The sequence below is a fragment of the Mesitornis unicolor genome, unplaced genomic scaffold, assembly GCF_000695765.1.
Source record: "Mesitornis unicolor isolate BGI_N332 unplaced genomic scaffold, ASM69576v1 scaffold11818, whole genome shotgun sequence".
NCBI lineage: Eukaryota > Metazoa > Chordata > Aves > Mesitornithiformes > Mesitornithidae > Mesitornis > Mesitornis unicolor.
Genome location: NW_010202596.1, coordinates 56,855 through 72,797, shown reverse-complemented (window position 1 = coordinate 72,797; position 15,943 = coordinate 56,855). Strand labels below are relative to the sequence as shown.

The 15,943-nt window shown below is 36.5% G+C and overlaps 1 protein-coding gene across 1 annotated transcript in view; it reads right to left on the bottom strand.

Annotated features, from left to right (window-relative positions):
• The window catches only part of SLC26A7 (solute carrier family 26 (anion exchanger), member 7), a 61,741-nt gene that overhangs the window by 206 nt on the left and 45,592 nt on the right, over positions 1–15,943 (bottom strand). Inside the window, exons 11-17 of the mRNA XM_010190451.1 lie at positions 15,008–15,114; positions 12,760–12,826; positions 8,188–8,325; positions 6,492–6,540; positions 3,717–3,817; positions 1,811–1,865; positions 1,618–1,721 (exon numbers count right to left, since the gene is read on the bottom strand). Coding sequence (XP_010188753.1) covers positions 1,618–1,721; positions 1,811–1,865; positions 3,717–3,817; positions 6,492–6,540; positions 8,188–8,325; positions 12,760–12,826; positions 15,008–15,114 — 621 coding nt within the window. The remainder of the gene's footprint in view (positions 1–1,617; positions 1,722–1,810; positions 1,866–3,716; positions 3,818–6,491; positions 6,541–8,187; positions 8,326–12,759; positions 12,827–15,007; positions 15,115–15,943) is intronic.

The window sequence follows — 15,943 nt, the reverse complement described above, 5'->3', positions numbered from 1 at the left end:
TCCTGCTGACCGCAGCATCTTAAAAAGGCACAGGAAAGTACACACAAAGACTGTCAGTTACAGTGTGGTGCTGCTATTGCAGTCTCCCTGCCTTTGTACTTTTGTCCCTCTTCTCTTATCTTCAGGTGTTATACGCAAGAAATACATAAAAAATCCCAAATCACATACTTTGAATACCCCAAAGAGGCAACAGCAGCATACATACACAGTTCATAATTACATATAAAATTTGAGACTGTGTGCAAGCCTTTCGGACTAATCTGCTGAACTACTATTCAGAGTTTCAATGTGCCTAGCAGCTCTGGTAAAAACATGGGACCAGTTCTTCAAAAAGTGGGCTTCTGAGCTCTAACTCCCTCTTTTCACTCTGGACATTTGTACTGGTCTTTCCATGTTCCATTTCCATAAAATGTGAATGCTAGTACATAATGTTCTTATAAGAATATTAGGAAGGTTAATTAATATCTATAAAGAATGCAGACATTTTATAACACAACAATTACCCTAATTCATCTAATCAGACCCAGACAAAATACACAATAATCATCCCCATTATTTTTGCCCTGCAGTTACCATTTAGTAAATTATAAATTTTTTGCAGAACAACAAAATGAAAAATGTTTAAAAGCTCTGAAGAATACATATTTTTCTGGTCAATCCACTAGACCAACTGTGTCAACTCACCTTGTCTGGATAAAACAATGGAAAGTGATTTTGTCCATAGGCAGCTCTAATTTAATTAGTAAAATATAAAGTGGAGGAAAAAAACCCCAGAACCACAGACCATGACGATTTGTATGTCTCTTGAAGAAAGCTCTGAGCCAAGCTCTAACGATGTTTGGAATCATAAGTAAAACCATGGGAAAGCACACTAGTAATGCACACTCGGTTGCACTGGGATTACAATGGAAAAGGCTCACAGGGTTTATGAGGAAAGCCCAGGTTTACAGCCTTTTAACTAGGAATGCAAGAATTGTAGAGCGAGTAAATACATGTTCAAGCAAATGCACGTTCAAGCCTATACATCTGAGCCAAGCTCCCTTCTAGCTCTCTCTCTCACCTCATGCAGCTCCTCTCCCCTCTTCCCAGCAGTGAGCCCACACAGCACACCACAGCGCAGGGCAGAGACAACCTTGTTAGCTGGAAACAAGCTCACTAAGGATCCAGAAGTGTTTCGAGCAGAATTGTGCGGTGCTGGCTGAAGTAGTCTTAGGCAACCCAGTCTGAGCAACAGAGGGGCGTAGCTTCACAAACGCAGAACTGGGTGCGAGTTAATTTGCCTCACTGAGAGGCTGTGTTAAGTGTTTCTGGTTGACATTATACTTTCCAGTTGAGAATTCCCCCAAATTAAGGCAGCACAACACAGCGCCTCTGGGTCTAGCATAGAAGACTGAGAAGTTGCTGCTACAGCAGAGGTGGCGATGGGAAGAGAGCACTAGCAGGAAAAACTTGATAACTGCAGTCCAAAGGCTGAGGGCCAGTTGTAGAGAAGAGACAGATGAAAGATTTCTACAAAAGAGGTTCACTAGATAAGATTTCACCAGACTTCAACAAATTGCTGTGAGCATCCAAGAAGCATCCAGCATCCAGCTGACCTACCCCTGCTGTAAGTCTCACCTTGTGAATTTGGATGGCATTGATTGCTGAAGAAATAGACTCAAAGAAGACAGGATTTTCAGACTCAAGATTTCCATCGTACTGCATTGCTTTTATCAAAGAAGCTGCAATAAAACAAACATATGAGCATTGATAAGGTAGTGAGGATATATAAACCATCATGTTAAAAATGTTGCTGTAGGCTGATACTTGCCTTTGCAGTGTGCTAGCAACACATCGATGTGCCTGTTTTTACAGTCCCAGTAAATCTGTATGTGTGAAATTAGAAAAAACTGTTTAAAATACCATCAGAGAACAAAGTACTCAAAGAGAACATACTCAGAGCAGGCAGAGGGTGAAGTGCTGCTGTTGAAGCTATACTGCCAGCAGCCACCAGAGCGAGCCCTTCTATAAAGCAAGCACCACAAACGGGCGCTGATTTCCTCCACTCCCTCAAAGTCCTGCACAGATCTCCTGGTGATAAAACGAACTAAATCTGAATTCGATCAATAATCTAGCAATTTTTAAAATATGTTTTAAGTTTTTTTTTTCTCCAGTTTTCCTTTTTCAGCAGTTCCCCCATCTACTCCCCACATGGTTCCCTACCAGTCCACAAAGGCATGAATCAAACCTAGGAAACTTTTAAACTTCCAGCAGTCTATTAGAAAAGCACCATAACCATATGCTACATTCTGCAGTAATTTTTTCTTTATTCTTTCTTTAAAAATTTTCAACTTCACACAGACTAAATATTCAATAATCTAGAAAGTAAAAATAGTGAAAACAGAGTAGAGACTTTTCTGGCAGATGAGGAACATCCATAGCAGTCCCTGCTTGAAAAAAACGCTTAAATAATCCATGTAAAGTGGAACAATTCTGAGAGAAGATATTCAATGAGAACCACATGAGAAAAACCTATTTTTAAAAATAAACCAGAAGCCTGACTCAGTCTAAATATTCCTCCATCTCTAGAAGCAGTTATGATATTTTGTGAAGGAGTGTAACAACAAGGACATGTTGAATGTGTTCCTCCACTGGGTAACTCAGTTTTGGACCAGTCATTCATTCACTCAGAGGCTGCACTCCCAACCTTCATATTTCACAGCTGATGATGGCCTTACCTCTCACAAATTTGTCTAACACTTCTTTTATGTAATTTGTACTTCTGGAGTCTCTAAGATCTTTTAGAAATCAGTCTCACACAACTTTTTTTTTTCTTAAATAATGTTTATCTAATAATTTTATTGAACGCCCTACATTTTGAGGTGAGACATAATAAAGAGGAACTCTCACCTTAAGTTTTTGCAGTTCTATTGTTTTCTATATCCCCACCTATATGTAGTTTTAAGTTGTCATTTTTAAGGCAGCACTTATTTCACTGCTTAACCACTGCAGTAAATTGAGAAAATGGTTAGGAATAGAAAAGGCCCTGGCTGAGACCCAAGTTCAAATCCGGTCTTCTATCTTACTCAGAAAAATTATATGAATGAAACCTTGCATACCCTCTTAAGTCTGTATCCTCTACACATTTATTAAATGCCAGACCTAATGCAAATGTAAGAAATAGCTTTTGAACCAAATTTTTCAGCCACTATATAGAACTGCTCATTATGCGGTTACTGGTTTTGGTCTTCTGGGAACTTCTTGGAGCTCCTGCAATGCCTGAGGAGCACAGTCTGCTAGGTATGTAACCCACAGAAGAAAACATGGAGATCATTAAGACCTCTGGCTTAGCAGAAAGCAGGACATACAGATAAAATCACAGAATTAAAGGCTGAAATTTTAAAAGGGTAAATCCACACATGGCTTCACTGCAACTAACATGGTCAAATATGATCTAAAACAGCTTTAAATAAAAAAGAAAAAAAACAACTTCAGAAACTAATCTCCATTACATACAGATACTTGTATTTGCACTGAAAGTCACCCAAAATCTTTAGAATTACTTTCGATATATTTTTATACATAAACATAGTGCAGTTTAATTCCAGATCTGTATTCCTTTTCCATGAGTGACATGCTTATTCACTGATATAGGTGAGATGACTAGTAGTTGGCCCCAATAGCTTGGATGTGTAATTATATTTTTAAGTACAGAATTTATCTGATGTCATGAATACCTGAAGCAGCACTGAGACTCCAGTGTAGTCAAAGAAATTCACTCCACTGCAGTCTAATATCAGGACACATCGCTCACTGTGACGTGACTGCAAAGACTCACCTACACATTTGATAAATGAAAAAAAAATAATTAAAATGGAAAATAGTCAAGAAATGCATGTAATAATAATGGCATTTCAACAAAATAAGTTCAATTTATCATTAAAAAAATTATTATGTTATGTACTGGGGCATCAGTCAAGGAAATGACAGATTTTAGAAGCACAAATGAAGGACATTCAGATCGATGGGATGAAGCGACAACAGGCAGAAGATATTAATAGTGAGATGCTTTAGACAGGAATTGTCTCTCAAGAACTAAAGAATTGCTTCTTCAGACTTGAATTTTTAAATGACTCAGAATAATGTCTTGGCTTGTTTGGAAGAATTTACATGGGGTACACAGAGAATTTATCTTTTACATTCTGATATGCCACTCATTTCTGTAGTACCTAAATGCCTGCCTATGGCTTAACTAATATGAAGAAAAATATGTAGAGTGGAGTGTTTAATTTTCCTAAGATTTTACTGTGCTGCTTTTTGTTTGGCTATTTTTTTAATATACTATCACATATTGATGCTGGAGAAAAAAACATGTTGGTAAGATTTGTGAAGGTGTTATTCTTCAACTTCAGGCCATCTTGTGCTTAAACCAAGCACCCTACTGAACTCCTAACTGTGTCCTGAACCAGTGTATAGATAAATACTTCCTGGCTTTCATAAAGAGAAAACTAGAAAATAATGCACATCTTATTTACATTGCTCTAACAAATGTTTGTTATCATAATGCACAATTCTAAAAAAAATAAAAATACTAAGGAAAGAAATTCCAAACATAAAGATGGGTTAAGCTAAATGGCTTTGACAGAGCAGAGGAAAAGATTTTAAACTCTTGAGGGGACTTAGAATTTCCCCAGGGTGTAGATTTATAATGGTACTAATTCCTTTCTCACAGTAGTCTGAGAGCCAAAGCCTTTTGGACTTACACCTCCAGAGATTTACTGTGGTTGTACTGTCCAATTTACATTAATAGATACATACTAAACAAAAATACAGAATTTCAAAGGAAACCTCCCACTTGACATTATTGTGATGGAAACCAAGAAAGGATTTATGAGATATGCTAGGCTGCTCACTGTAATCTTTTCTGTGTATCTCCTCTGCTCTGAAACAGAACTTGGTATTTCTCTCTGTTTCTCACTCCTGCTGCCTTCCCACTCAGCTGGCGTCCTGCAGCGCAGCAGAAGCTTCCTGGCTTCTGAAGAGGGGGCAAGTACGGAACTGCTCCCTCTCTGAACCAGTGGCAAGAGCATCAGCAGCTGTTTGATTTGGTGCTGATACAGACCAATGGCAACTCAGTATTCCCCAGAGGGAGAAAGGAAAGTTTTTGACAAAGACATACATTGCTATGCCTTCCAGGACAACTTCCGTAAGGATTATGCTTTATGTTTTGCAGCTTCCCACCTTCCAAAAAAATTAATCCCCATTATTTGTTTTCCTTTTTGTAGGGATTTTTCCTTTTTCTCTGGTTTTTATTTTAAAAGTCCCATGAAGAGTCATCATAGACTGGTTGGTACAAGGACTTAAGCAATCAGTAACTTCTGTCTGTAACTTCTGTGGCATAAGAAACCAGTTCATCCAAAAGAAGACTGCGATATGTCAAGACCTTCCAAAAATCTCCTCATACATAAATTGCTTTTCAGTCTTTTAGTATTTTACAGTATAGTCCTGTATAGTCTTTGGTAGCTATTATCATCGCACTGCTACACGTTACAGCAAAGCAGTCTGCTATCCCCAAGCAAACTAAACATTATACTATCATAGAAGTGTCATGAGGCTAGTTAATAAACATAAACATTCAGACAACAGACTCCAAATCAGATTCTCTACTGTGGCCTTAGTGCCTTTAAGTGGTTTAAATAAACACAATACTTTAATTCCATCCACACTGAAGTTATCTGTATAAAGTATCTTCTGCAAAAGGTTGTTGCAGCTCTCCCATGGGAATGTTTGTGCTCTGGTTTGATTTATGAGTAATAAAATGTGGGAAGAGTGGAATTATCCAGCTTAATCCTCTATTGAAAGCAAACCCATAGGGTTTTTTTCTTTATTCTTTCATCTATTGACATGCAGTACAATATTGGTGGCCATAGTGTCAGTGATAATTAAGTTTATGTTTTCCGAGATTTTCTCCTAAGTAGCTTTAAAGATCACAAAGATTTAACATGGCTCTAATCTTATCTATTTTTACTTTTGCATACTAATATTCAAGTCCCACTGTGAATGTAAAATAACAAGACCAGAGCTTAGCAAAACAGCCTCTTAGGCCTTTGTCTGAAGACCAATCCAGGCAGTAACACTGGAGGTGGTTGCCCCCACTGCGTGCCTGTCACACAGTGGCTCATGAGAAATAAGTAGGAACTCCTGCAGAAAAACTATTTTTATGGGTTCCCCACTTCCAAAATCTTAATAAGTCAGTCAAGAACAGAATAAAAACAGGTCAAGGTTAAGAGAGTTTAACCCTGTTTAGCACTCATGAATTGAATTATTACATTGAATTACATTCATTGAATTATTATTACATTGAATGTTTGGTCTAACTTAATATTGGTCTAACTAAAATATTAGTCTCCAGAAAACTTGAGTTCAGATAGAAATAAATAGAAAAGCGTGGAGCCATTCTGCACACTTATATTCATCTTGGTTTTAATAACATTTATAAATAATAAACTCACCATGACAACTTCCATTGGAAAATGAACAGAGCAATGTGTTCTGCTCACACTGAAATAAAAGCAACAAACTATTAACATGCCAAGGAAAATTGGGCCAGTGCATAGCAATCAGAGAAATCATTGCAATACATAAGAATTCTGTTGCTCAATATTGAAGTTAATGTCTTCTCTCCAAAATCACATTGTATGCAACACCCTATTGGACATATAGTATTTGCTGAGTATGTCTCTCAGTAACCTTCTAATGTTTTACCATATTGATATCTTATTTTTCTTTCTAGATAACAAAACCTCTGCCATGTTTGGCTCCACTAGAAAGCATATTATGAATGTGATGCTTTTGAGGAAGCAGGGGTTGATTAGGAAGTGGTCAAAAGATGGGAAATATGTTCTTCAAAAGATTCTCAACCGTGATTCTGTAAGATTAACTTTTGATTCATTTTCTACTTGTCGCAATCTCATCTTCTATTCTAGTATTTTAGTGAAAATATTTTTGACATATACATTTATTAAAGAATTACCATTATCTGGGGTTTTCTTTAATTATTTCAACATGAATGTTAAATTCTCAGTAGAAGTATGACTTAAAACCAGAAATACAGCACACAAACTAAATCCAAAGTGCAATTTTGTTTCATTCTTGTTAAATGCTACAGAAAGACCTTTATTCCACACAAAAAAACCTATGTGCAGTATTTTCAGGCAGCTGTACTGCCAAGTACCTTTACAGAAGAGACAAAGGATAAAATCTCCCTTCTAAGTAACTTACAAAATAGCTTATTAAATTAACTTATTGACTTGTTACACTTATTAAATTAACTCATAAATTAATTCCATGCAAATCCTAAGTAATTTCTCTCTGTTTGGGGGTTTGTTATCATACTAATCCAAATCAGTTAGCCTAGCACAACCAAGGAAAAAAAAGCAGCAAAATTTCTGAGCTGAATTGCTGCATGAGGAGAGGACACCCATTAAAGTAGGTGGCAAGAGGCAGGATAGGTTGTGGGCATACATTGCTAAACATTGTCTTAATGGCTTTTTTCCTTAGGTATTAACAGATCTTTTTCCCCTTTTAGGGAGTGTAGTATGAAGTTGCAGTAGTTAGGAGCAGATAAACTAAAAAAATACTATACTTATGAAGATATTCTCCAAAACCATGTTATACATAATTTTTATACTGTTTATTTTTCCAATACAATCAGTGCAGAAAATGAAAAAGAAGCACTAACTTTGAGAAAAACTTTAGTCAGTTTGAATCTTCTTCCTTATTCTCCCAGTATTATTCATAGTGAGAAACAGAAACCAACTGACTATCTCTCATGGACAGACCTCCAGCAAAAAATTCACATTTTATTCAAGTGGATTTGCAGCTATTCATTGTCTTTTAAAAATCACAACCTTATATTAGCTGAGGTCATGTAAGTTCTCTCAGGAATTTTTAAGAGCTTTGAATCAGTGCTTTAATGTCTTTTATCGGCTCACATACAGAAATAGTAGAGATATTATTTTCAAGTAATAATAAGAAAACATCTGTATTGAATCTGAATAATCTTAAACTTTATTCTATCCTAAATTAATTATTTGAAATATTTTACCTTTTTATATCTGTTTTAGTATCTGATTGTATTCTCCACAAAATGCAAGGAAAGCAATTATGATCTTCAACACCATCACCATGCTTACTAGCACATCCTACCTTGTTTACATGTTCACACGCCTGGCTGCTTGTGCTATGCTTCTGGATTATCTTTATCAGGTCACCATGAAATTTCCTGGCATTCAGAAAGACTAACGGGTTGTTGACTGAAACTATCTTCACCTGTTTTAATAATTCCTGTGGAATGAAATAAACATAATATTGAGAAGATTATCTTGGGTTTGGAAACTGGAAAACAAAGTAATTTTAAAAATCCTGAAAATTCCTGTAAATAAATCTAGAAGCAGCTTTGTTGTGATAATGATTTAACAGACAAGTGTCTTGATCAGTCTTCACAAACAACTGAAGTAAAAAAGGAAATGTAAGTAACCTTTAAGGAAAACTACCCTCAATTCAAGTTAACATGAAAGTAAAATCATATTCATTATTATGCATAATACTAAGGAGTATTATCTGGCAAATACCATTAGCACTGTTTCATATAGTCCCCAAGCATAGGCAAGACATGGTTTTCAGACAGGCAATATCTTTTATTAGACAAACATAAGTGTTTAAAATAGTATCTGAGGTTTTGTGGCAAACACTGCAGGGGATTTGGACAATGCTGAAAGTGATCAGATCAGTTATCTGAAGATTACTTTAATGCAAGAGGGATATTTTTCCATGGAAATACTTAGTGCCTGAGTGACACGTTTAAAACTTTGCTAGGACTTATCTACAACAAACACAATAAATAATCTACACAAGAACGATCAGCCATCCCCGATTCCTGTCTCTACAGTTCCTTGAATAAATTAATATTTATATATAAATATATTGCCTTTTTTAGGTAGGCAGCATTAAGCTAATTCTACCAAGCTCTCAATTTTCCACAGGTTATGAAACATGTCCCTCTTTTCCTCAGGAAAATTAGTTCTGAGATAGACCAAATTCAATGTGGAGCAACTGCTTTCAGCTGCTTTGGTTTCTGCTACTTCGATTTCAGACTTGAGGAAAAGGATGATAAGGTCTTCCATTTTTTCCAGTTGTACTATTTGATTTAGTAAAAGATATTACATCTCCTTATAAAGTACTTTATGCACATTCCAGTTAATAATTGTATTAAGCTTTTATGCATCTAGTGCTGTAAACAGCAATAAGCAGGATCACATGTGGCCTGTAAAACTTAACAAAATTTTCAATATCAGACCATCTTCTACCTGACAGGTATGCATGCGACTAGAGATTTTTAAACAGCCACAGTGACACTGCTTATAAGCACTAGTTGCCTAAAAGGCAATACGTTTAATTTGCCTTTCAGCTATGTCTTTTATGGAAGCTGAGGATCTCTCATGTGCAGGTCGAAGTTCAGAGCATTCACCTTCCAGGTGAGATGAAAAGAGGATCCTTGAATGCACAACCTGAACATTGCACAGCAATGATTCCCACCAGTTATTTTCATGTGCAAAACATGGTATTGCTGAGTGTCAGCTTCATCAGTCTCATAAAAAACTTTGCCCACTTTGGAAGAATGAAAAAAGGATGAGACTTTAATGAACAAACACTGCAGCTGACAACACCTCAGCAGGACAGCAGCAGACCATGATTCCAAGAAGTTCACCAAAAGAGTTTCAGTCCACAAAAGTGCTGTATGCAACAAAGTGTCCTACCACTAAGGGCAATAAAAGATCTGGATACAGAAAATATCAATTTACTACTGAAATAAAATACCTGATTTATGTGAGTATCAGTGCTAAAAAATTAACATCTTGTGGCAATGGGTAACAGGAAGTAAACTCCAAGAATTCACAAGAGCATATATCCCATTCAAAACCCCTCTCTTCCTGACAGAAGTCAGAGACATATAACAAGGTCATACTCAAAGACAAGTAAGTGGGGCTGACACACGCAGACCACTTTTAAGTAATTGAAAAATGTGTAGGATTGCATTGAAGATACACGGTTTTCCCAACAGACCTTCAAGCAAACGAGTAATGGAAATTGTCACCACAAACCACACAAACTACCTCCTTATTGCAGACTGCTGTTCAGACTTCTGGGAACCAGATGATCTCTTGGACACCACCACAGTGGCCATCATACAGACTAAGGAAACATTTCAAACATTTGAAACTGAGACAATGAACCCCAGAATAAGTATAGGGACTTTGCGCAATTTATCTATGAATGTGATTGTGGTAAACATCACATCACCAACATACCTCTGTCAGTCAAGTGGCAAAGCCTAACTGGCAATTAAAATGGCTAAGATTATATGAAAGAAAACTCAAAAGTAAGGGCAAAACAGAGGGCAATATATGTCCGAATGGAGAAATACTCTGACATCTCATAAATTCCCTTAAAAAATATTATACGCAGCTTGGTGTGTTTGCATGAGCACTTTGGTGCCATACGAGAATGAACAAAGTGTCAGGTGAAAACTAGGAAAAAGAAAGAGTGACGTGCAAAGATCAAAACCTGTGATGATTAGCATGTAAATAAGCTTCCAAAAATATAAGGTGCAAAACCTGAAAGGCTCAAATCATAAGGCCAAATGAAGCAGATGGCAGACTTAGATACATGCTTTTTTCCAGGATGGGCAAAGACAGCTGTGCCAAATTTGGCTCAGTTATTCCTGGCTCTGGTGTGGTTCTAGTTCCTTTCTTGATAATAAATGTTCTGAGCAACATGGACTTCTTCTTTTTCATGTCCTTGCCAAGAAAGCAAGCAAATTATCTCCGGTGGTCAAACCCTGCTGCCACTTAGAAGGATACTGGCAATTGCCCTGTGCCCTCTGCACAGCGCTGTCTTTGCTTGGGTTAGAGTTCAGTTCAGGAAGTGCCTGTGATGCAATGTGTTTCACATAAGCTTCTGAATTCCCTCTTGATTTTTTCCAAATTAAAGGGTCTTTTCTCTTATTGATGAAATAACCTCTATAAATCCAGAGACCTTAATGGCAGGGTAGATCATTAAGCTTACATATTTTCATGTTTAGAAGTTCTGGTTTTTATGTCTAAGGCTGTTATTCACCAGGGGAACTTGGATCAGTCTAACATTCATACATTAAAAATGCCTGCTGCAACCCAGTGACTCTAAATTCAATTAAAGGCATTTTTCTAAATCTTAAAAATATTTTCCTTCTTTGCTTTGTGTAATAAGCTCTTGAGCAATTTGCTTTCTTAACAAAATGTTATTTTCCCCACTGTCTGCAGACACCAGTTCGTTATTACTTGGTTACTGGCATTAATCTTAATGATTAAGGAACAAAAAAAGCAGGGAAGTAGTTAGCTTAAAAAAAACCAACATAGGTATTTGTGCAAAATTATTCTATGAACTGATATGAAAAAAAGCATGCAAATCAAATTTAGGTTACCCATCTCTGACAAAGTTATTCCAACATTTTTCTTAAGAATGAAAAGTGATGGAATAATTGACAGTTGGGCCAGCCTCAACAACCATGTTTTTAATTCACATTTCAGTGTCCTCCCCATTCTCATGTACCTTTCACATTCCAGCCTTGTTCAGCTTGCCAAAACAGTCAACCCCCCTGAGCTAAGTTCAGATTTTAAGCCCAAGAGAGCTTTGATGGAAAACATTTGCCAGAAGAAATAAATTCTTTAAAGGAGAGCTTCTTAATGGTGAGGTAATAACTGCTGAGCGTGTTGCTTACTGATACATAATAACTTTCATAAGCATTAGGAAAGGAAAGAGAAGATAGTAGAAAGTGCCACAGTCGAGGAGCAGGATGTCCTAGTGGTGAGACTCTGTGCTGAAAGGACACATGGTTCTATTTCTCTCTTGGCTGCTGACCTACCATTTCATCTCAGAGGAGGGAGTTCACCTTTCCAGGTCATTACCCTTCTCTTTTTACCATAGGCCTGACCACAAGCAACTTTGATGATAATTGCAACGAAAATAACAGAAAGAATTTTAAATCTCTAACTGGTAGGTTTAAGTTTATAAGAAGCCGAATTTTAAAAGCACAGCCATTCAGAGAGGCTCTTCCATCCATTTCTCATGTGAGGGTACTCTTGTTTGAGTACAGGGTGGTGAGATATCATAGACCCTATGTGAAGTAGCTTGTGACAACTTCATGCTGCTGTCCCTCCCTCCCCAGTCACACATGATGTCCTCTGGGACAGCCCAGTCACAAGGGGCTGGTGGCAGAAACGGGGTCAGAAAAGAGATAGATGAGGCTGATGAGAGTATCAAAGGACTTTCAGGAAAAGAGGAATTTTGATAAGAATATGAAGACAGCTATTGTCTGCTCAGATGGACCTTGCCCTTGCTGCCAAGAGGTTTCCTTAGACTTAGGAATTATGGGACTTTTACAAAGTGCAATTCCTAGCTTAAAAGTAACAAATACACTAAATAAACAAAGATAGACAAAACTAAGAGGACTTGCCTAACTTCATTTTGCAGACCAGCAGCAGAACCAGGGAAATATTCTAATTTCTCATGTCCAGACTACTTCTGTACTGATTACACCATACTATCTTTAGATTTCAAGGGAGCATTTCATAAAAACTTTCCCTTGACTCCGTGAGAAGAGAAACAAGAGAAAATAAACAAAGCTGAATTAGTGGAGAACACACACGAAAAAACCCCAACCCACCAGATAATTTAACTTACACAATTATCTTCTGTTTTGTATTTATACTCCACTTCCTTCACATTTTTCAAATTCAGTGTCTTTGCTCTGTAATCAATACACAGAGAAGGCAAATCATTAGTAGTCTTGAATAGAAACAAGAAGAGACACACCCCAAAACTACAATGTAGATGTTTAAAGTTGTGCTGATGCAATCCATATGTATTTTCATGCATATGGAGCTTATTTTTTGTGATAACAATCCAGTTAAAGCACAAAAAGCACATTTAAAAATTATAGTATATCACTTTGAAAATATGAATTATGAAAATTTCTGGTAAATAAAATCTTAATTTTAAGTTTCACTACTGTTTTGTAGCTGGCCAGAGAGCTATTCTCAGGTCAAAGTAGTTAATATATAAGTTACATCTTAAAAATTACAGAGGTTTAATTAATAATTTTTACCTGCGAAAGCACAGTGTAAGGAAAGGAAAAAGGCTATAGAATACCTATGTGTCATGAAAACTAAGGATGTTTTATTTGTCATTAAAATTAAGACATGTTTGTATGATGAAGCAGAATATTGCACTCTAGCTATCGAAGTGGGGAACCTAACAGGAAAAGCCAATATTAGTATGCTCTCTACACACCCAGCAAAAAGAGAAAGTTACCTTGAAAAGGCAGCTCAGCGTAGGACCTTCTGCTTCAATACATCATTTGCAGGAACACATTTAATTGCTGAACAAGAAAACTATGAAACTAGCTATCATCTGAAGCTAGACAATGAAAATAATCCCAGAATACAAATATTTAATAGATGTGTTTATGTGCAAGGAGTATTTGCAGGTACTGGGGCTGTCTAAATGAGGTTTGTAAAAGTCAGCTGTTCTCTCCTCTTTGCATAAATCCAGCTGTTGCTGTTGCTGGTTTTAATACATTCTGATATATAACACGCTCCACTTCCAATACTCTGGAAGCTGAAGAGAAACTTCACAATACATCACCGAGAGTATTTTCCTTGCTTTGCTTTTGCTGACACTTTTGCCCATGACTGGATGGCTTACTGCATGTCCTCTTGCTAACCTCACCTGTGCAGTACAGTTTTTAAGGCTGCCAACTTGTCCAGTGCCTTTCGATGGCACGGAGAATCATGTGCAACCTGACTGAAGACCACAGAAATCACTGGGAAGAGTCTTATTTACTTTAATGAGTGCAGGTTCAGCCTGAGGTCCTGCTAGTTCAGACAACAAAGGATCGTGCTCTTTTGTGTCCAACGTCTCTCTCTTTCTGCTGTGCCAGAACCTCAGACATCCAGGCACAGAGTGCAAACAATATCAAAACTTACTTTTCCTTTACCAGCAGAATTTACCAGAATTTTTGTTTCCTGAGTAGCAGAAGGTTACCAAAAAGGTACTAATTGATTGAAGCAGAAAACCATCTTCCATAATTTGTAATTGCCTTTCAATTTTGAGCTATTTTCATGCAAGTTATTCCATGAGAACAGAGCTATGCACAAATGGTTAACACCATTAACTTCAGCAAGCATTAAAGCAAGTTGTCTATGTTGTACTTAATTTCAGTGGGATTCAACATTCATGCAAAAACTGCCTGCAAGCAGCAAGTCACTTGCAGGACTTGTGAGTTACAGAATAATTTGTAGCACAAAATGATCATGCACTTCAGCTGACATTTTCCTTTACTCATGAGCCAAAGTAGCAACTGTAATACATGAAAAAGAATGTACAAATTCATATTAGCTCTACTTTCTTTGTCCTGGCTTTTCTAATTCATACATAGAATTTATAATATACTTATCATTATACATTGGAATAGTCGTGCAGTTATGTTTCATTAACATATATTAGCAGCACAAATATCAACTACCAACTCCTGTGCAACGTAGCATCTAGAAGTCTACAAAGGCAATTAGTTACTAAGGTTTGTCAGACACACAGTCTCCTTAAGAAGTAAATAAATAGCTAATGGAAAAAAAGATATTATTAATCTTCCTGTTGATCTTATGCTACCTTCACCTAAAGAATCATACAGATGTGTAACACTATGAGAAATCACTAAATAATGTCAATATGAAATGTTTTAGAGATCCTCAGCCTACAGTAAATGCATGTGTGACTTTTCCTTTTGAATTTTCTTACCCAGTAATTTTCTGCAACTGAAAACCTGAAGTTTCATTGTTAAATTCAGCATACTGTATATCTGTGAAGCAATATGCTAGGAAGAAGGCATAATGATGTGTTAATAGAACATTTCAATAAAGTTATTTCTTACCTGGAAAAACGGAAATTCACGAGTACTATAGTGCAGACAACGCCATACAACAGTCCCATGTTAGCAGCAAAGGATATTGTAAACACGTAGGTACTAACCCATATGCTCTTTGAGGGGGGAAACAGAAAAGAGTGATTAGTTTTAATGTTTGTAGCAATGTGCATTTTATGAATCAGAAGTAAAGATTTTTAAAATGAAGATACTTTCTCAGAGATGAACATCCAGATCTTTGAACTGGCAAAAACTGAAGACTGAATTAGCAATTAAAACAATGCTTCCTCATGGGAGACCACACTACTCATCCCAGTGATCACAGAGGTTCCCTTCAGAGTTACTTAAAATAGCGCATGTAGTTATGCTAACAGCTTAATTCAGAATGAACTCAGTTGTTCTGTAAAACCTACATTTTGCTTGTCACATTGCAAGTATTTGTCACCTTCTTCACTGTACATATTTAAAATCATTCTTTCCTTTTACACAATGAGGTATCCTAAAGGTCAGGAACAGAGAGCTCTTCTCCCACTGATCGTATAAATGGAAATTATAACTTGCAAGGAGGTTAATGAAAAGTGGCATTTGTCACTGCTGACTAAACCAACTTTACAACAAATAAGAATTACTGGTGAATTAATTTCTTCATATGGAAACGGTGAAGTTTCAGATTACTTATCAATCTTTCAATATTTGATTAATAAACCTTTGGATTAGTTTTAAATACAATTTTTAAAAAATACGAAGACGCATATCTGAAACAAAAGTCACTTTGAAAATAAATTTAAAATAGTCAAACCCCAAAAAGATTTTAGCATTTAAAATTTTTTCCTTAATTATTTTCTAAACACAAACGATCCATACAATAGTGTTGTTTAAGGCAAAGAGATATCCAGATTTTACAATTAAAAGGAGAAAAGTGCAAATTACTTGATTTCTTATACC